The 19,304-nt window shown below is 33.2% G+C and overlaps 1 protein-coding gene across 3 annotated transcripts in view; it reads right to left on the bottom strand.

Annotated features, from left to right (window-relative positions):
* The window catches only part of LOC140449381 (uncharacterized), a 262,280-nt gene that overhangs the window by 50,037 nt on the left and 192,939 nt on the right, over positions 1-19,304 (bottom strand). Inside the window, exons 1-2 of one of the 3 annotated variants that reach the window (XM_072542530.1) lie at positions 15,413-15,653; positions 4,800-5,042 (exon numbers count right to left, since the gene is read on the bottom strand). In XM_072542530.1, coding sequence (XP_072398631.1) covers positions 4,800-4,953 — 154 coding nt within the window. In that variant the 5' untranslated portion in view covers positions 4,954-5,042; positions 15,413-15,653. Of the gene's footprint in view, positions 1-4,799; positions 5,043-15,412; positions 15,654-19,304 lie in introns of those variants that run through there. The other 2 variants (XM_072542533.1, XM_072542532.1) reach the window with 2 other exon arrangements.

Raw genomic sequence — 19,304 nt, 5'->3', positions numbered from 1 at the left:
AATATCTACGCAAATTTGTTGGTCGTTTTTATACTCTACAAACCACACGAAGCTTATAATTAGAATGCATACGTGCATCTTCCTGTTTTCCCAGCGACTGAACGGCGCAAGAAAGTGATGTTTACTTTATAAAGTAACCGTTAAATCTCCAGCCGGCGTATCCTGAGGGTTACAGATCCGCAAATTTGGCTCGGCGTTAGTGGGTGAGAAGAACAAACATGGACACACGTCCGATAAAATGCTAATCTGCTAGGAGGTAATTGAAAATAAACCGCGGGCCCCTAGGAAAAATTCATGACTTAATTTTCTCCGAGGGTATGTGTACAGCACGATGGGTTGGTGTTTTGTAGGGATGGGAAAAACCTACCGGTTTTAACCGAAAACCGGTTTTTTTACTTTGCAATAACCGGTTTTATCGGTTGTTTTTTTGTCCCGGTTATAACTGGTTTTTTATTTTTAAAGTAAAAACCGGTTATTAGGTTTTTACGGTGATTAGGATTAGGTTAGGTATTATTTTGGATCCCAATTATAATTATTATTCTCAAGTAATTATTCCAAACAAAACTATACTTCAAATTTTATTTTATTTTATAAATACAGAAGCAAACTGAAAGTACAAACTTGTAACCTATTTGATTAAAAAAACCGAAAACCGGTTTTTGGAAAAACCGGTTTTTTTGGCCGGTTATAACCGCCAGGTTAAACCGTAAGCAAAAAAAACCGGTATAACCGAAAACCGGTGTTTTGTCAAAAACCGCCGTTCCTAGTGTTTTGTAGGTTAGGAAGCTCGGTTTGAAGGACGAAAATGGTGTTTTTCTGTTGGTTTTTACTTACTTATTAAAGATTACATAAACTCGTCGCAAAAAGTATCGCATACATAATATTCAGTCTAGAAGTTTTGATTAGTATCTCCTAAATTTTTTTACTCAGTGGTTTACTCCAGTAAAATGAAAAATCAAAGACTAACAGGTCAAAAAAAAAATGAAAATAACAATTATTTAACAAAAATTCAAACTACAAATCTATGAAATTTGAAGGAATTTCAAGGACAAACTGAACATTTTAGTATCTGGTATTAGGCTCTAATTACGTTCCTCATTCTTTGTGGAAGGCTTCTATATCAGAGACAGTATGTACTCCAAATCCAAATTTTCCAATTCTTCCGTTAAAGCATTTCCCAGTTTAATGATACGAGCTCTTACGCGTTTTTATAATATGCTCAATTGGATTTAGATCTGGGCTGACTGCTGGCTAATCGATAACTTAAATCAACCCCTTGAAGATATTGTATGTTTATTCTATCAACGTGCGCCCGAGCGTTGTCTTGAATCATAACAAAATTATCTCCAATAATTGGAACAAAGGGCACAACATTTTCTTCAAGAACCTCTCTTGTGTACCGATCAGCTGTCATGGACAGCTGATCGGTATATAAGATCATTGCAGAACAATCCTTCTAGAAGAATCCTTATGTCATAGCTGGTGGAAAGTAGATGGAGAGGTAGGCCAAAGCTTACACGGAGTGATGGTGTAGACTATAGCACCCTTGATAATATTTTCCAATCTTAGCTTTACCCTTTAGCCACATTGGGAGTGCAATTATCAATGCTATCGTCTTATTTTTTAAGGAAAACGTTTTTCAACCATAGATATTAAGGACTAGAGTATCAGATCTGCCAAAGACAAAGAATTTGTACAGCTGACCTTCTAAGTCAAAATAGTCGTAAATTTGTGAAATATACTCTATTTAGAGTCCTTAAAATTATTTAATTCACAATGAGAAGAATAAATAAAATATAAATCAACTCAAATACCATTTACCAACCGCCACAACACATGCCACCTCTAAGAATGGAAAATGTAAGAACACCAACAGTAACCGACGCTAGATACCTTGGCCTCCATCTTGACCAACGTCTCACTTGAAAGAAACATATCCAGACCAAAAGAAGATAGCTTGACTTAAAATTCCGCCAAATGTATTAATGTATTGGTTCCTTGAACGTAAATCAAAAACTTAACATCCAAAACAAAATTTTTCTATACAAAACCATATCCAAACCTATCTGGTGCTACAGACTACACCTATGGGGCTATGCAAAGCCGACTTCACTGAATATCATCCAAAGATTCCAGTCTAAAGTGCTAAGAGCGATAGTGGATGCACCGTGGTACGTAAGTAATCAAAACTTCACTACGACTTAAAGATTCCTTTCGGTTTCGGATTCATAGGAAGAGTTTTCCCAAAGAATTATGCTATATATCAGGATACTATGAACCATTTCAAAATAAACTGACCTAAGAATATCTCGACTCACAGAAGTAGCCAATCTACGCATGGCAAAAATCTGTGAGGCGAGCTTCTTGGACAATCCTTCAATATGGTGCGACCAATTCAGCCTTGTATCCATAGTAACTTTAACAGCCAGTATTTTTACTGGTCCAGATGGTTTAACCCATCTATTGAAACTATATACCATTGTCAGAACTATTTAGGAATCTTAAAATTATTTAATTTGTCGTGACACATCGCAAACGAAATGATTAATTTGTATTTAAATGGGAATAAGCCACAATTAAAGGTTAAAATACGTTTATTGACGTTTCAATTTCCACTTCGGAAATCGTTCTCAAAATACAAACATTAGTAAATTAAACAAATTTTGTTTTTTGTTACTTAGTGAAAAAAACAAAAGTTACTTTTTGTAACCTTTTTTTTTGCTAGTCCAAAACTTTGTTTATAGAATTCATTATTTAGTTGAAAGTATGTATTATCAGTACATAATGTTATTAACTCCATTATAGCCGATATATTTAGTCTTGTTCTAGTTGCCAATGTATCATCACTTTCTAATTTTGTCTTGACTATATTTAAAGTATTATCTAATGGCACATTTATGGAAGATTTTGAAACAAATATTATTTCTAAACAAAATTTAAAACCCTCAGTATGGTGGAGGTATGTAGATGATGTATTCTCAATATGGCCTCATGGATCAGAGTTGTTGGACACATTCCTAAATGATATAAACGATAAAGAAGAGACAATAACATTTACCATGGAAAAGGAGTATAATAACACATTACCTTTTCTGGATGTTTTAATCTCTAAGAACGATACTGGATACGAAACTCAGGTGTATAGAAAACCAATACACACCAACAGATATTTAAATTTCAAATCAAATCACAATATTAATATTAAAAAGGGAATTATTAAATCCTTATACGATAGAGCCAAAATTACTTGTTCTAAAGAAAATTCGTTCTTGGAGGAAAAACATTTATTAACAACTGTTTTATTAAAAAATGATTATCCTTTATCGTTTATAAATAAGGAATTTTCAACAATCAATCGAATAGAACAAAACAACTTAGAACGAGATCCTACAGCATATGCAAGGAATAATACGAGGAAAATAACAATACCGTACATAAAACGATTATCGGAAAAGCTTAAAAGGATAGGAAATAAATTCAACATTTCAACAACATTCAAAACAACAAACACGTTGAGATCTATTTTGTCCAAAACCAAACCCAACAATGAACAAGAAAGGACAAAGAATTGCATTTATAAAATACCTTGTGAATGCGATCAGTTTTATTTAGGTGAAACATCAAGACCATTAAATGTTAGAATAAGTGAACATCAATCCTATATTAAAAATAGAGAATTTGATAGATCTCAAATCTGTAAACACGCATGGGATAATGAACATAGGGTTCAATGGAATGATTCAAATATATTCCTAAAAGAAACGGATGGTAAAAAGAGAAAAATCAAAGAAGCGGCTCTAATTATGCTAAATGAGACTAATTGTGTCGCGAATTCCTCGGCAGAATGTAGTAGGATCTGGTTACCCATATTGAAAGAGGAAGTTATTAAAAGAAAAATACCAGTATTAGTAAGTCAGTAACATGTAGAGAATACATCATTTATGTTTTTTAAATAACAAACATATAAAATCGGAATTTGGTGTTTATTGAAGGTAAACTAAATGCACGATCAAATACTTACCATGTCGGGATAGTATTATGAGGTTTTTTTCCTGGTTTTTCACTCATAATTTACTATGGAATCACTAACAGGAGAATTTTACTGTCATCATGGCATGTATTTGTCTTTTTAAAGACGAATTACATGTTATGATCTTTTCTGACGGATATTCTCAAGTTAAAGTTGATTTCATGTAATCGAATGAACTATCTTATAAGTAAAGTCGTCCCAGGAACGCAACTCAACAATATTGGCAATATCATTTTAAAGTCGTCTACTTTAAAATGTATAAGGTATGTCTGAATTGTCAATATAGATGAGTCAGATAAAATTAAATTATTAGAAGAATTTTTCACTAAGTAACAAAAACAAAATTTGTTTAATTTACTAATGTTTGTATTTTGAGAACGATTTCCGAAGTGGAAATTGAAACGTCAATAAACGTATTTTAACCTTTAATTGTGGCTTATTCCCATTTAAATACAAATTAATTTAAAATGCCACAAGAAAATAGCTTCAGAACAATATTAACGAAATGATTATTTAACACAGGTAAAGTTGATATATTCGCAAACGTAAGGAAATTTAAATTCGACTAATGGATTAAATCTACAGAATGAAAATCCTGGTTTTGAATGTTTGGTTAAAATTCCTCATATCTTATCAAATATTCATAGAAATGTCCAACTAGTGTTTATAATAACAGACTGTAAATATCTTCGATGTTTATAGAAAATGCAAACAAAATTCAAATCAGTTTAAAACGGATATATAAATTTATTAAATCCCAAATAAATACCTTGAGGAAACGGCACCGGTTCCAGGGGATGAGTGAGCCCGAAGGGGCCCAATCCCGGCATGGACATCCCGGTCAGCCCCGAACCGAGGCTGGGATGCGACGGGAAGTGGCCGTGGGGGCCGGTGGGTGTTTTCAGGTATCCAGCCATGTTCATGTGGGAGAACAGACCGCACGCACCCCCCACGCCGTACCCGGTGGTATCTTCTCCTGGTAGGGGAGTCGTCTTGATGCTGGATATTTTCACTGTAACAAAAAAGAAGAATTAAATAATAAATTAATTCGTTAATATACTATATAAAAACCTTCAATTATATTATTTATTTTTTTTATATTTTAAACAAATTCATTAAATTATTCTGTTTGCTTCTAACGCCACCTGTTAACCTATTAAGAAGTCATACGTTGTTTATTTTTGACAGACCTGTCAAATTCAGACGAAATATTAAATTAATAATAAAATATAAATATAAATCAAAAATAAAATATAAATAAATTTACTCTCATTTGATAGTAAATTTAATTCTTATATAAACTCAACAATATGTTTAAAAATAATAATTGTATTTACAGTGACGACGACATCTTGTGACGCTAGTTCCGTGATGCTCGTCTCAACATTTTACTATACAAAACAATTAACTATTATATTTAATCGGAATGGACTATAATTTTAATTAAAACTAGGTTTAAGTGACGTGTCGATTTTGATTTTATAGTATTTTTAATTAAAATGTTATTTAAATCCCATCAAATACGGTGATAGAATAAGAAACGAGGAAACGAGGAAGTTCGTAGACGAACCGGAGTGGAAGACATTATCGAACATATTACAAGGCAAAAATGGAGATGGGCAGGACATGTTGCAAGAATGAAAGACGACAGTTGGACAAAAAAATTGCTTGAGTGGAGACCACGGGCTGACAAGCGAAGCCGAGGAAGACCCCCAACGCGATGGACCGACGACCTCAAAAGAATCGTGACCACTTGGATAGCAGAGGCGCAGAACAGAAGCAGATGGAAAAGTCTAGAGGAGGCCTATGTTCAACAATGGACAACTCAGGGCTAATTGATGATGATGATGATGATGATGAAATACGGTGAATATAAAATCGCAGTAAAAAGTAGTTTCAGAACCAAATTCTATTTTTGGTATTATAATTTTGAAAACTTTTCAATTAATTTTTATTTTTGCATTTAAAAGGCCAACTTTCAAAGTACACATGCTATTGTTAAAATAGTTGACGTTTTCTTTCTATAGTCTATATCTCTCCAATGGACCTAAAAATTAGTTTGTGCAATTTAAAATAAAGATGTGTTTAGAATAATAAGCGTCAATCATCAACTACCAAACTGTGTTTTGATGTAAACCTGGCTCAAATGACACTACCAGAATTTTAAGAGTCTCACGTGTCATTCTTGTGTTAACATGATGTCTGCAGTTGGTTATAGATGAAGTTGAAGCAATCTAGGACATTTATATGAATTCGACACTTTTTTATTCTATTTATAGCAATTTTGTGATAACACAATCAAAGGCCATGCTAACAGATTTTATAACAGATGTATGTTGCACAGATCGAAGCTGGAGAGAGTTAGAAACGAACAAATAAGAAACGAAATGAAAATGGAGCGAAATATCAATGATGAAATAGAAAGAAAACAATTAATCTGGTTCGGACATGTTAAAAGAATGCCAGAGTACAGAAGAGACTTAAAAGAGGCAACTGCATACGACAGAAAAAAAAGAAAATTGGGGGCGGATGTTGCACATATCGAAAAATTCTGAGGAAAAAAATTTGTTATAAATTATAAAAAAAAAAGTTGGGATATTTTTCTCTTGTCCTTTATTGTTGTGGTCGCCTTCATATTATCAATTCGATTCTGAGGCTTCACAATATTTCTTTTAGCAGTATTAGTTTTTACAATTGGTACGTTGCTAACCTTCCAATCACACTCCACATTTCGTCCGGGTATTGGGACCGGCTGTATAACCGCAGATCTACTCAATTACCACAGGCAGTGCTGCAACACAACCAAGAGGGGGGCATCAATACAAACAAAAAAAAAGTGAATGTAAATCAACTGAATAAAATTAAAACACTAGCAAAAGAACAACAAAGTTTTAAGTCAGGAAGATCATGTACCGACGCTATATTTATAATGAGGTAATCATTAGAATACATCAAACCGGCATATCTATGTTTCGTGGACCTTAAGAAGGCATTTAACAGGATCAAATTAAAGAAAATTATCCACTTATTGTACTTAAGAGAGGTAGGAATATATCTCTCTTCTATTTCTAGGAATAATCAAAACAATAACCAGAACAACAGAATAACAGAAAAAGTAGAAGAAGAACTAACTGATCCAATTGAAGCTGGCAATGGGAGAAGATAGGTGGGCTCTATTGTTCAACCTAATCATGGATGAAAGAATATAAAGGTACGAAGGAAAAAAGCATTTACAAACAGTCATCAGACCAATAATGCCATACACAATAGAAACACGACCTGACATAGAGAGAACAAGAAGGATGCTAGAAACAACAAAGATGAAAACACTTAGAAAAATTGATAATAAGACACTATGGAGCAAAGCTAGAAGTACAAATATACGATGGAGATGCAAACTGGAAAACATCACGGACTTTTCTCGTTCCTTGAGTATATATCTTCATCGATTTGGTCTTTCCTAAAGATCCTTATATTGTATATCCATTATGAAGCAATCAAAATGACAATATCTTTTATATTTAATCCCAAATCAGCAATAAGACAGTTCTAAATTAAAATTCTAGGGTTCAACAAATACTGGTAAGAGAGAATGGAAAAGAGAACAAGTATTTTTGAATATATTCAGTCTTTGTCGGCACAAAATAACGATTCCTAGAAAACCTAATTAAATTTGAGAAAACCCACACAAAACATCCAAAACCTATACACATTATTTTCCTTTAAAAACTCAATTCTGCAAAAATAATCTCACAGAGCCCACCGACAACATTGTAGTGACGAACTGCAATTCTTATTAGCCGGTTTCAATACGTACAGGAAAAGGTATCCGAGCGGAAATTTAACAAGTGCCTGAATGCAAATAAACACCAAATTTTAGGAAAATAGAAGTAATGTTGTCGGGTGTACAGGTATAAAAAGGTGCTTTTCGTACTGTAATATAATATTTTAGCTTTACCTGCTTTGTTTTGGTGTAAATACCACGTGCTAGAGACGACGTTATCGACGAAAACTTTCCAATTTTAGATCTTATCAATTCTAGAAACTCTCCGAGCTTTTAAATATAATTTTCGTTGGAAATAGATGGATTTAGTGGAAGTGAAATTTTGTTTGAATAAAATTGAAAACCTACAATATTATAGCGTCTAAATGAAGGCAGGAAAAAAAAAGGAATAAGTAAAAATACAAAACCCTGATATATTTTGAAAAAGTATTTCAAAACAAGGTTTAAAAATGGAGTTACCATAAACAGTTTTTAGATAAAACGCATATTTTTATTGCGTTCTGCTGTGATTTTAAACTTCTATATTTCTTTTAAAAATAGCAAACTGTTTTAAGAAGATTTGCATTGCTAAATTGTCATACTACAACTACATATTATATTTAAACGGTTTTCGTACGGCTTATCCTTTTACCGTAATATGCTTAAAAAGCATATTGCGGCTTTTGGCATGGAGAGCTGGATTCTTACAGCAACAGCAATGAAAAAACTTGAGGCATTTGAGATGTGGATTTACCGACGAATGTTACGGATAAGTTAAGTTAATCAAATAACAAATGAACTAATTTTAGACTGAATGAAAAAGAGCACAGAAATAACAACAACAATAAAAATTCGAAAGTTACAATATTTCGACTAAGTAATGAGACATACGATATTTCTAAGTCATTCACAACCGAGTTTATCAAAAGTTGGATTCAGATATTAGTGATACATAGATGGGGTTCAGAAACGGACTAGGTACTCGAGAAGCTCTCTTCGGTTTGAATGTTCTTACACAAAGATGCCTAGACGTTAATCAGGAAGTACATGCATGTTTTATCTATTTTGAAAAATCGTTTGACAGAGTACGCCATGATAAGCTAAGAGACATTCTTGAAAGAAAGGACATAGATAATAAAGATCTGCGAATCATTCTCAATCTATATTGGAATCAGAAAGCTAACATCAAAATAGAAAATGAGATATCACAAGCAATAGAAATACGTAGAGGAGTACGACAGGGATGCATTTTGTCACCGCTGCTATTTAATGTTTATAGTGAAAGCATCTGCCAGGAAACCTTTTTGCAAGCAAACGAAGGAATCGTAATCAATGGAGAGGTTGTAAATAATATTCGATACGCAGACGACACTGTACTAGTTACAAGAACAGTAGAATTACAACGATTACTTACAAATATAAATATTGCCTGCAACAATTATGGCATAAGTATCAATATCAAAAAAACCAAGTATATGGTCTTCAGAAAGAACATGACACAACCAGCACATATTAGTATAAACGGCATTCAAATTGAAAAAGTATCAAGTTACAAATACTTGGGGACTTCAATAAACGAAACTGGAGACCAAAACAATGAAATAAAAAGACGTATCGAAATTGCCAGGGCCACCTTCATAAAGATGAGGAAATTCTTCTGCGACAGAGATATAAGCATCCCTTTACGATTAAGAATGTTAAGGTGCTACGTATTTAACACGCTATTATACGGTGTAGAGGCCTGGAATCTCAATCAGAACAACATAAAAAATATTGAAAGTCTCGAGATGTGGTTCTACCGTCGATTGCTGGAGATAAGTTGAGTTGAAAGAGTCACAAACTTTGAAGTAATGCCAAGGATAGGAAAATACCCAGAAATTTTGTCAACGATCAAACGAAGAAAACTCGAATATTTGGTTCACCTGATGAGAGAACATAAATACGCATTACTTCAAAATATAATGCAAGGAAAAATAGAAGGAAAATAGTATCAAGGCCGTAGAAGAATGTCAGGGTTACGTAATTTGTGAGAGTGGTTTGGCTGTACTACTAATGAAGTCTTTAGGTCAGCTGTAAACAAGGTCAGGATAGCCTTGATGATTTCCAATCTCCGATAGGAGTGGCACAAGAAGAAGAAGAATGAGACATCCAGAGAGGTATAACCTTCTACTCCTCATAATACATCAGAAGATCGCCGCAAGTAGAGGCCCAGGCAGATGAAGAACATCCTGGCTCCAAAATCTTTGGGAGTGGTATTAAGAAACATCCGCTAATCTGTTTCGAGTTGCCGTAAACAAAGTTATTATTGCCAATATGATCGCCAACGTTCAATAATTGGACAGGGTACTAAAAGAAGAAGTGTTGCTTTTTTGTTCCTAATTGCCAGTCTTTTCCATGTTGGTAGTCTTATTTCACAAGATTTCTTTTAGACATCGCCTTGGCGATGCTCTTCATCAATGTTGTTACCGCTCTTCCTCGATTTTTGTTTCTCCAGTAGAGAGGACCAGTCTAATACTTTTTGAAGATTCTGCTTTATTTCATTCGTCTGGCGTGTTCGTACCGTACAAGTTGCTTGTTCTATTCTTTTGTACTACCTCTTTGCCTTATAATATCGTCATTCCTTATGTGTTCTAACCGAGACTCTCTTGTGACTCTCCTCCAAAAGTCCATTTCAGTACATAATAGTTTGCCATATATTCTAAATCTTGCTTATCCTGTGCAATAACAATTTGATCATCTTTGTAATGTAATATGTAGTGTATTCTCTTACATTTCCGTTTCCATTAACTCAGTGCCTCATTAATGTATATATTTAATAATACTGGAGATATACAGCATCCAGTCACCAGGAAGCCTTCTAATATTTTATCTTCCAATTTAATTTTAGAGTTTCTGTAGTTCTTCCAGAGCAATAATAGGAGTATTTTTACCTATTAGTTTTTTCTTCGCATATTAAAAAACAGTTTTTAGAAATTTTAAATAACAACACAAGCGGTAAACTGTTTTGGCTTCCAAAGGACTTCCCAAAAAGATCTACGAAAAATCCTTCTAGAATTTAACGGTGACTATGGAATTGGTCCAACTGAGGTGGAAGCTGATCTTGCTGCTTTATGTTCTCTCTCACTTCGGAAAAAATTATTCACCTGCAAAAATCAAGGGAATGTCACCGAAATTATTATTCCGTTTTCTCCAATACGAAAATTTTAAACAAAACTACGTATTCTGAGGGACTAGAATCCTCAAATTATTTTAGTGCTGACAACTTTAGCATGGTTCTGATTGATATTCAATCTATAAGATATAAAGCAGATGAATTACTTTTGTTTCTAGAGGAATTAAGATGTTCCCCGGTAGTTGCGGTTACCGAGCACTATCTTGAAGTCAACGAGCCATTTTTTGTATAAAAATATACCACAATTGCTAGGTATAATCGTCCAAGTACAGCTCATGGTGGCACCCTAGTTCTTTCTACTAATAATGATTTCTTTTTATCCGGTAACAAAATATGACTTGCTGTTGAATGAAGCCTTCTTTGAGTTTTCCTTAGATTATAATAAGAATCTTAATCTATACATTTTTTGCATTTATAGATCACCTAACTCTTCCACGGATCTATTTTCTCAGAACCTGCTAAATTTATTAAATGACTTGCCCAATAAAAGCAGAAAAATTCTATACAGTGACTTCAATATTAATTACGCTGCTTCTTTTGTTACCCAACTATCCTTGGTCAATATATTCGAATCGTATGAAGTCACAATGCCCGTTAATTCTCCTACACGAATTACTAAAACAACATCTACCATAATTGATAATATTGTCTCAGATTTCTTACCCCCTGCTGTATGTTCTACAATTAAATGAGGGACTATCTGATAATGAAGCAGCATATATTAAGTTTAGTGCTCTCAGTAAATTCTCTTTAAAAACCTGACGTTTAGGTACGATTTTTTCCGCTTAGAACTTTGGTAAATTCCAAAATGTATGCTTAACATCTGGGTACATTCCTTCTGAGGATATAGACTAGAGTTTCAGTGATATTTTAGATAGGCTTGTCTACATTTTCAATAAGGCATTTGCCTTAATTATAATTAAGCCAAAACATCACAAAACTTGGACTACCAAAGGTATCCCCACATCAGCCAAGAATATGCGTTCAGTACTGTACATCAGGAAACTTACTATCGACGTCTCTATCATTTAATATATTACCAAGTACAGAGAAACCTATCCAAACTTATCAAAACAGCTAAAAAAGCTTTACTATCAGTATCGTCTATTGCAAAAGAAACTTGGTCCATAATAAACGATCTTCGAAATAAAACTAACACAACTCAAACATTTTCCCTCCCAAACCCTGAAAATCTAAATAAATACTTCGTTAATATGACTTGAAATATAACAATCAACTATTTTGCTGCTACGAGTTCCTATTTCCTATCTCCCCAATTTAAAAAAAGGTCTCAAATTCATTCTTTATAAGACCAGTTGATAAATCTAAACTGAGCCGAAGAATCAATAGTATCAAAAGTAAATTTTCCTGTAGTACTGATGAACTATCCATAAAAATTTTCAAAATCTCCCAAAGGATATGTTGCAAGTCCTGGACTCACTGTTAAAGACAGCCATTATTATTCCTCTTTCTAAGGGTGGTAAAAAATCTAATGCCTGCAGTATAGACCTATTGTCTTACTATCGGTACTACCCAAAGTTATTGAGAGACCGACTTTTGTCTTTAATCTAATAAATGTACCAGCGATGCTATGTTTTCTGAACTACATGAGGTCTATCAAGCTCAAAACAATAATCTTTATACTGCCACTGGTTTTTGTGACTATGCCAAAGGTTTTCATTTTATAAATTAAGACATTTTGATAAAAAAAACTGAATTTATACGGAATTCGAGATATTTCTCTCTCTCTATCAATTCGAGATATAAAAAAGACGAGGAACGCCAAATAAAGAACTGATTTGATAGTCTTCTCTTAAATACTAACTTGCTAAATGTTTTGACAAAAAAAATAAGTCAAATCAGAATAATCTGAAATAAATATGAATTAGCTGTTTGATTAAAACTTAAACATAATACGAATCAAACTATGGTATAAAAGTATAATGACAAATACGAATAGCAAAATATGTTTTAAAATAAATAAAAAGTTACTGAAATGTCAAAAAAAGATTTTATATTATGAAAACAATCTTTTAATTGGAAATCAACACATTAATTTGATTAATTCCGGCGATTACACTTTATTTATTTATTTCGCCTTATTAACAATGTGTTCTGGGAAAGGCCAAAGGGAAGAAGGTCTGAAGAGCGGCCTAGAAAAAGGTGAAAAGATGCAGTCAAAGAAGATCTAGAGAAAATGGGAGTGCGACAATGGGAATTACTGGCACAGGACCGACAAACATGGAAGGCAATGGTAAACGCGGCAAAGACTCACGAAGAGTTGTAGCGCCATTGATGATGATGATGATGATTACACTTTCGTCCAAAATAATGAGTGTCATAAAAGGTATACATTTTCGTCCAAGCCCCTAAAATTGAGGTATACAAGTTCATCCAAAGGGTCTGGTAAATTTTCGTAATGCTTTTCGAAGAAGCAATTAATATTAAATATATAAATATGAAATGGTATGGAGAATTTCGGCAAACGTATGGTGGTGAAAAAAAGTGCAACGAAAAGAGATACTTCTCTTTTATTCGTGAATAACTATAAATTCAATCTTGCCGAAAAGTTAAAAAGTGAGGAATCACGATGGAGATGTCGTACCAAAGGTTGTAACGCTGCCGTCTACACAATTGGAGATGCAGCTAAGCGTAAAGCTGCAGAAGATATGAGTACTCAACCCAGGAAAATTTTACACCTCGTTTTAAGTGAAGAAGAAAATACCAATTTAACTATTATGAATTTGAAATCAGTGAAACGAAGTATTTATAATGTAAGAAGAAAATTACTCCCAGTTTTACCAAAAACGTTAGAAGTACTGAAACCATTAGAAAAATTAGAGGACCCTATTATCACGTCTAGAAATGAAAACTTTTTATTAGTAAATGATAAGAGTGCAAAATTGACTATTATATCTTGTGAGACAAATCTTAGACATTTATGTAAGTGTTCTAGAATATATATGGATGGTAAATTTAAATATTGCCCAAAATTCTATTATCAAATGTTTACAATTCATGGATACTACAATGGCCAATACATTCCACTAGTATTTTGTTTATTGCCAGATAAATTATCATCTACACATGAATCATGTTTCAATTTGATAAGGACCAAATGTTCAAAGCTAACTTTAAATTTTCTTTCAAAAGATATTGTCATTTATTTTGAAAAATCAATTCATAAGGCTGTTAAATCAGTTTGGGGTCAATCTAAAATAATCGGATGTAGATTGTAGAAAACAGAACTGAAGTGGGAAAATGGATTGTTTATTGCTTTGGTCTTCTTTTTCTAGAAGTCCACCAAGAAGTCGGTGATTGTTTAGTTTTTGATCTGATCGAAATTATTTCCGAAAGTGTCAAACTAAATGCTTTTATTGATTATTTAGTTGAGACATATTTATGTTGATGAAAACTCAACATTTCCACCGATACTCTGGGCTGCAAAATCATCAGAAACTACGAGAACAACCAATGCATGTGAATCTTTCCATTCTGATTTACATAAATCTTTTAATACATACCATCCGAATATATTCATGTTTTTAGAGGCTATCAGTCAATATTAAAATAAGATCTACATTAGAATTCAAAGTATTCATAAATGTAACAGACCTAATAACAAAACTGTAGTTCGTGAGAAATTTTTGAAAAGTACAAAAGAAAATTTGAATGAAAAAACTATTACTAGGCTGGAATATGTTAAATATAGGTACATCCCACTATTTTAGTTTTTAAGTAAGTTTATTATTATTTGCTATTTATATTGTGAGTTGTAAATTTTATAACGCAGTAAGACAACTTTTTTTTTAATTATGGGATTGATCCCCGCTGAGCTCGACCCCTGGACGAAAGTGTACATGCAAAAATATTTGACTTGGACGAAAGTGTTATTTCTTCAGGTAAAAATTTAAGGTAAAACTGAACTCATTACGACATTCCGGACGAAAGTGTCTCTGCTCATTAATTCAAATAATACGTGAATTAAAAACCACACGAAAGATACAAAACCGATGGGTAAAAGCAAATCTACAAAACTATGCAATAAAAGAAAAGAAGACTACCAAAAGTGTCAGAAATGACAGGAGAAGAACGGGAAGAAAATGTATTACTAAAAAGTCAAATAAATCGCTAAATTCAAAATCTTACAATAAATGTTAATTAACCGGCGAATCCTCTTAATAGAAAGTACTGCTTTTATTAACAATATTATTGTTTTTGCACACATTAACAACAACATTGTAGAATTGGCATATTTTTTTCTAACAAGGCTATTTTTGAGAAAAAGTAGAATTATATATTTCAATTAACTATTTTTCAGATACCACAAGAAAATAGCTTCAGAACAATGTAAATGTAATTAAATAATATAAATATGGTGAATATTTTTTCCGTTATTTATAATTTAAAAAAAAAATGGTTATAACAATATAAAAGAATAACAAACCTGGTAAAAATGTTTTCTATCTCTAAGCACAATTGTTTATAATCACAGTGCCAGCTCTTATCACTAAATCACTCGTAACATAATCGCACTGTCGACAAAATTAACAATTTTCGAAACAGAGCCAACAAAATACAAAATCCTCTAGTCAATCTATCACGACCTGTCCACCCGAAACGATATTAACCAACTGAGTAGGTAACTAGTACAAAGCTATCGATGCTGCAGGGACCATCCCTTGATGGTTCGAAGGGAGTGGGGCAGGGTGTAGGGTGGTACAATTGGTAATTGTTTATGAATTACCTGGGCGTGAGACTATGCAGTTATACCAAGTTGGGTTTTTGGCCATTTTCGCTCGATAGTTTTTACCTGAGTGTATCGAGGGACTGGCTCATTGATTATTTGATTCCGATAATATTATAGTGATATAGGCACAAATGTTATATTTTTATAATAAATAAGATTAAGTATATTACAGATGTCGCAATAGTCGAGAAAGGTATATGAAAAACTAATTGTTTAGGGATTGGCAACAAAAAATAAGATATTTGTAAATACGACATCGATATTTCAAGGTATAAAAAATGAAAATGTATTTCCCTCACTTGGTAATCTGTGAAAAAATCATCGATTTCATGTAAAAATTTTATACTTATAGGTTTTTGAAGGTGTGATGTATAGCTAATTTGTTTTGTTTTTTTTTTAACAATCATAAAAAGTGTAACAATCATTTCTTTCAAAATATATCCCTGTCCTCAAGACATATGTACAAAAACCTGAAATACCAAATTAGGAAAAATTCTTCTAAAACACTTACAGCTCAAAATCGCACAAGACATAATATCCGATACAGAAATAGACTGCTTCATCCATCCATCCATCCAATGGCACTACAGCCCAAATCGGGCCTTGGCCTCCTTCATCAAGCTTCTCCAATCATCTCGATTTACCGCTGTTCTTTTCCATGAACGCGTTCCCAGGCAGTTCCTGGCATCCTCATTGACTTCGTCTTCCCATTTTTCCCTGCATCTTGCATTTAGTCATTTTCTGGGGATTCTATTCTCATGCATGCGGACCACGTGCCCTGCCCACCGTAATCTCTGCAGTTTAGTGTATTGTGCTAGAGTTGGTTCGCTATATTGCTTTTTGTTATTTTGCTATTTCTTCTTCTATCCATATCTCTCGTATTAGCTGGTACATCTGTTGTGCCAAATTCCTTCCTCCTTGCGTGAGTAGTTCTGCCGGTATTTTATCTATTCCCGGTGTTTTATGGCCTTTTTGTATGTGGATTGCCGTTTGGACCTCCTCTAGCATTGGGGTCTAGTTAATTCATTTTCTTCTCCATCTTCCCCCTGTTCTTGTTGTTGTACCTCCTGTCGTGTCTACTGCTGCCCCTGTTGTTGTAATGGTGGTTGTGTCCCTTTGTTTAGTAATTCTTTAAAATATGTCATCCAGGTTCTCTTAATTTCGTCCATATCGCTAATGATTTCACCCTTCTTATTTTTGCAGAGGCTAGTCTTCGGTTTGTATCCCTGTCTTAGATGTTTTATAAATTGGTATGCACTACGTGTTTCGTTTTCCTTAAACTCCCTCTCTATGTTTAGTATCCGTTGGTTTTCGTACTTTCTCTTTTTCTGCCTGCACAGTTTATCTGATCTTTGTCTTTTGTTCTCAAATTCTGTTTTTCTCTCTCTAGTACGTCTGAGTATGTAATTCTTATGTGCTTCATTTCTTTCCTGTATAGCTTGTTTGCATTTTTCATCGAACCATGTTTCTTCTCTCCGTTGTGTCTTTGTTCCTAGGACTTCTTTCGCTGTGTTGAGTATGATACTGCTTATGGTGTTCCATTGGTTTTCTATTGTGGAGTCTGCTCTGTTTTCTTCTAGTAATTTTTCATCCACTGTTCTCTCAAATCTTTCTTGTACCTCAGAGACTTTTAGGTTATCTAAGTTTAGTTTTTCTTGTTTTGGATATTTTTCCTTTCTCCTGGAAAGAGACTGCTCACAAACGAGTTATTAAATAAATTTAATTCTTAAAATGGAGTTTAATAAATTAATACAATGGAGTTGGAATATAAGTAGTAAGGAGTAATATAAGTTGCCATTGTACTACAGTATTCTTAATGTAGAATTATATGCCATATACAGGGCACTCACATATATTTGTACTAAGACAAATCCCAGAAAATGCCATCGAGTACAATAAACCAGCATATTTATGTTTTATAGACCTGACAAAGACCTCAGATTCAACTCAAAGACGTCTTACACCTACTGTATAAAAAAACCAATTAGAAAGAAAGAAGGAAACCAAAGAAAAGAAAATACCAATCAATATTATACAAACCATCAAAAATATCTACTTCCATAATTGAATACAGGCAAAGATAAATGGAAAACTAACACAGTGTATACCAGTACAAAGTGGAGTCAGACAGGGTGACTCGTTAAGCCCACTTCTCTTTAATATAATAATGGACGAAATAATACAAGCAGTACGTAAAAGTCATGGTTACAGAATGGGGAACAAAGAAATCCAAATATTATGTTATGCAGACGACGCCGCATTAATAGCCGAGACAGAAGAAGAGCTCCAAAGATTACCACACATCTTCAATACAACAGCCAAGAAATACAATATGATAATATCAAAAGAAAAAACCAAATGTATGACAACATCTAAATACCCACTACGATGTAAAATCGAATTTGGTGGGAAAATAATAAAGCAGGAAGCAAGGTTTAGATATATGGGAATAAATGGAATAGATATAACTAGTTATGGAGATGTTGAAGAAGAAGTGCGGCACCAAAACTTAAAAGCAAGTAAAGCAGCAGATGGTGCAATAATTTAAAAAATTTAGGAAGCTAATATGGAAGAAGAAACAGGCTTTAAAGCCTACATGCAAGAAGAAAGAAGAAGACAATTGCTTGTTGCTTGTAAGATAGTTTCCAGAGTTTTATGAACGAAAATTTAAGTTTCTCGCTCGTGAAAATTTCCAACTTCAATAAAAACTCGGTAATGTTTTTAAAAGGTAAAAGATACAACCTAATATGTTGTTTTTAATAGGTAACATGCCATAGTTGGTATTTGGGTCGTATATGAGTAATTAAAACCGCAGCTAGGCCACATTGTCAGTGATTCCAACCAGATAGACAGAGTTCTTCAGTTTTCTAGAAAAATATTATCTTATCATAAACTTTAAAATATTTTTATATGACATATCTTATTAAAGCTACTAAGTATATGTACCTCTTGTAATGTTGTTTGTAATTGCCCCCCTACGAGTGGCCATAGTTGCCGGGTTGCCGAGCACGTAAATGTAAATAAAAAAAAATTAATATTATTTAAAAAAAAAAAGTATTCTTTATCTACTACGTATTTAATAAAAGATCATTCGTACAAAATAGTTAATTTTTTATAAACCTAAAATAATTGGAACAAATTGGGAATATCGTAATATAATAAAAGTTAAATCTCGTGTGTACAAACTTGTGTGCCTCTTTGCTATTTAGTTCGCGCATCGGCAACGGCTGACTTTGTGTTCCGTGGCCGGGCTTTTAAAACTGCGTATAAGCTCTCCGGTTCAACCACTGAGGATTTTCTATGATTATCCTGCTTATGCTGCGATTACTCTTTTAACCTTCTTAAAAATACAATCGATGGATTTTGGGTTGTCTATAGGATTTTCATTAAGTTTGGAGAGAGCATTAAATAAAGATTGTTTATACAAGATGTTTAAGATTAAATAAATATACCAAAGGGATGTTTTGATAAAAAAACAGTGTTAGTATATTAGATTACTTTATTTGGGATTATAGATTTTTATTGGGCCCAAAACATATTTAAAACCTTCATCTTGTGGATTCTTTTCAGTATTTTATTGTAGTTTATT

The sequence above is a fragment of the Diabrotica undecimpunctata genome, chromosome 9 (genome assembly GCF_040954645.1).
Source record: "Diabrotica undecimpunctata isolate CICGRU chromosome 9, icDiaUnde3, whole genome shotgun sequence".
Classification (NCBI taxonomy): domain Eukaryota; kingdom Metazoa; phylum Arthropoda; class Insecta; order Coleoptera; family Chrysomelidae; genus Diabrotica; species Diabrotica undecimpunctata.
The sequence above is the reverse complement of the archived record's forward strand: the minus strand, read 5'-3'. Positions and strand labels throughout refer to the sequence as shown.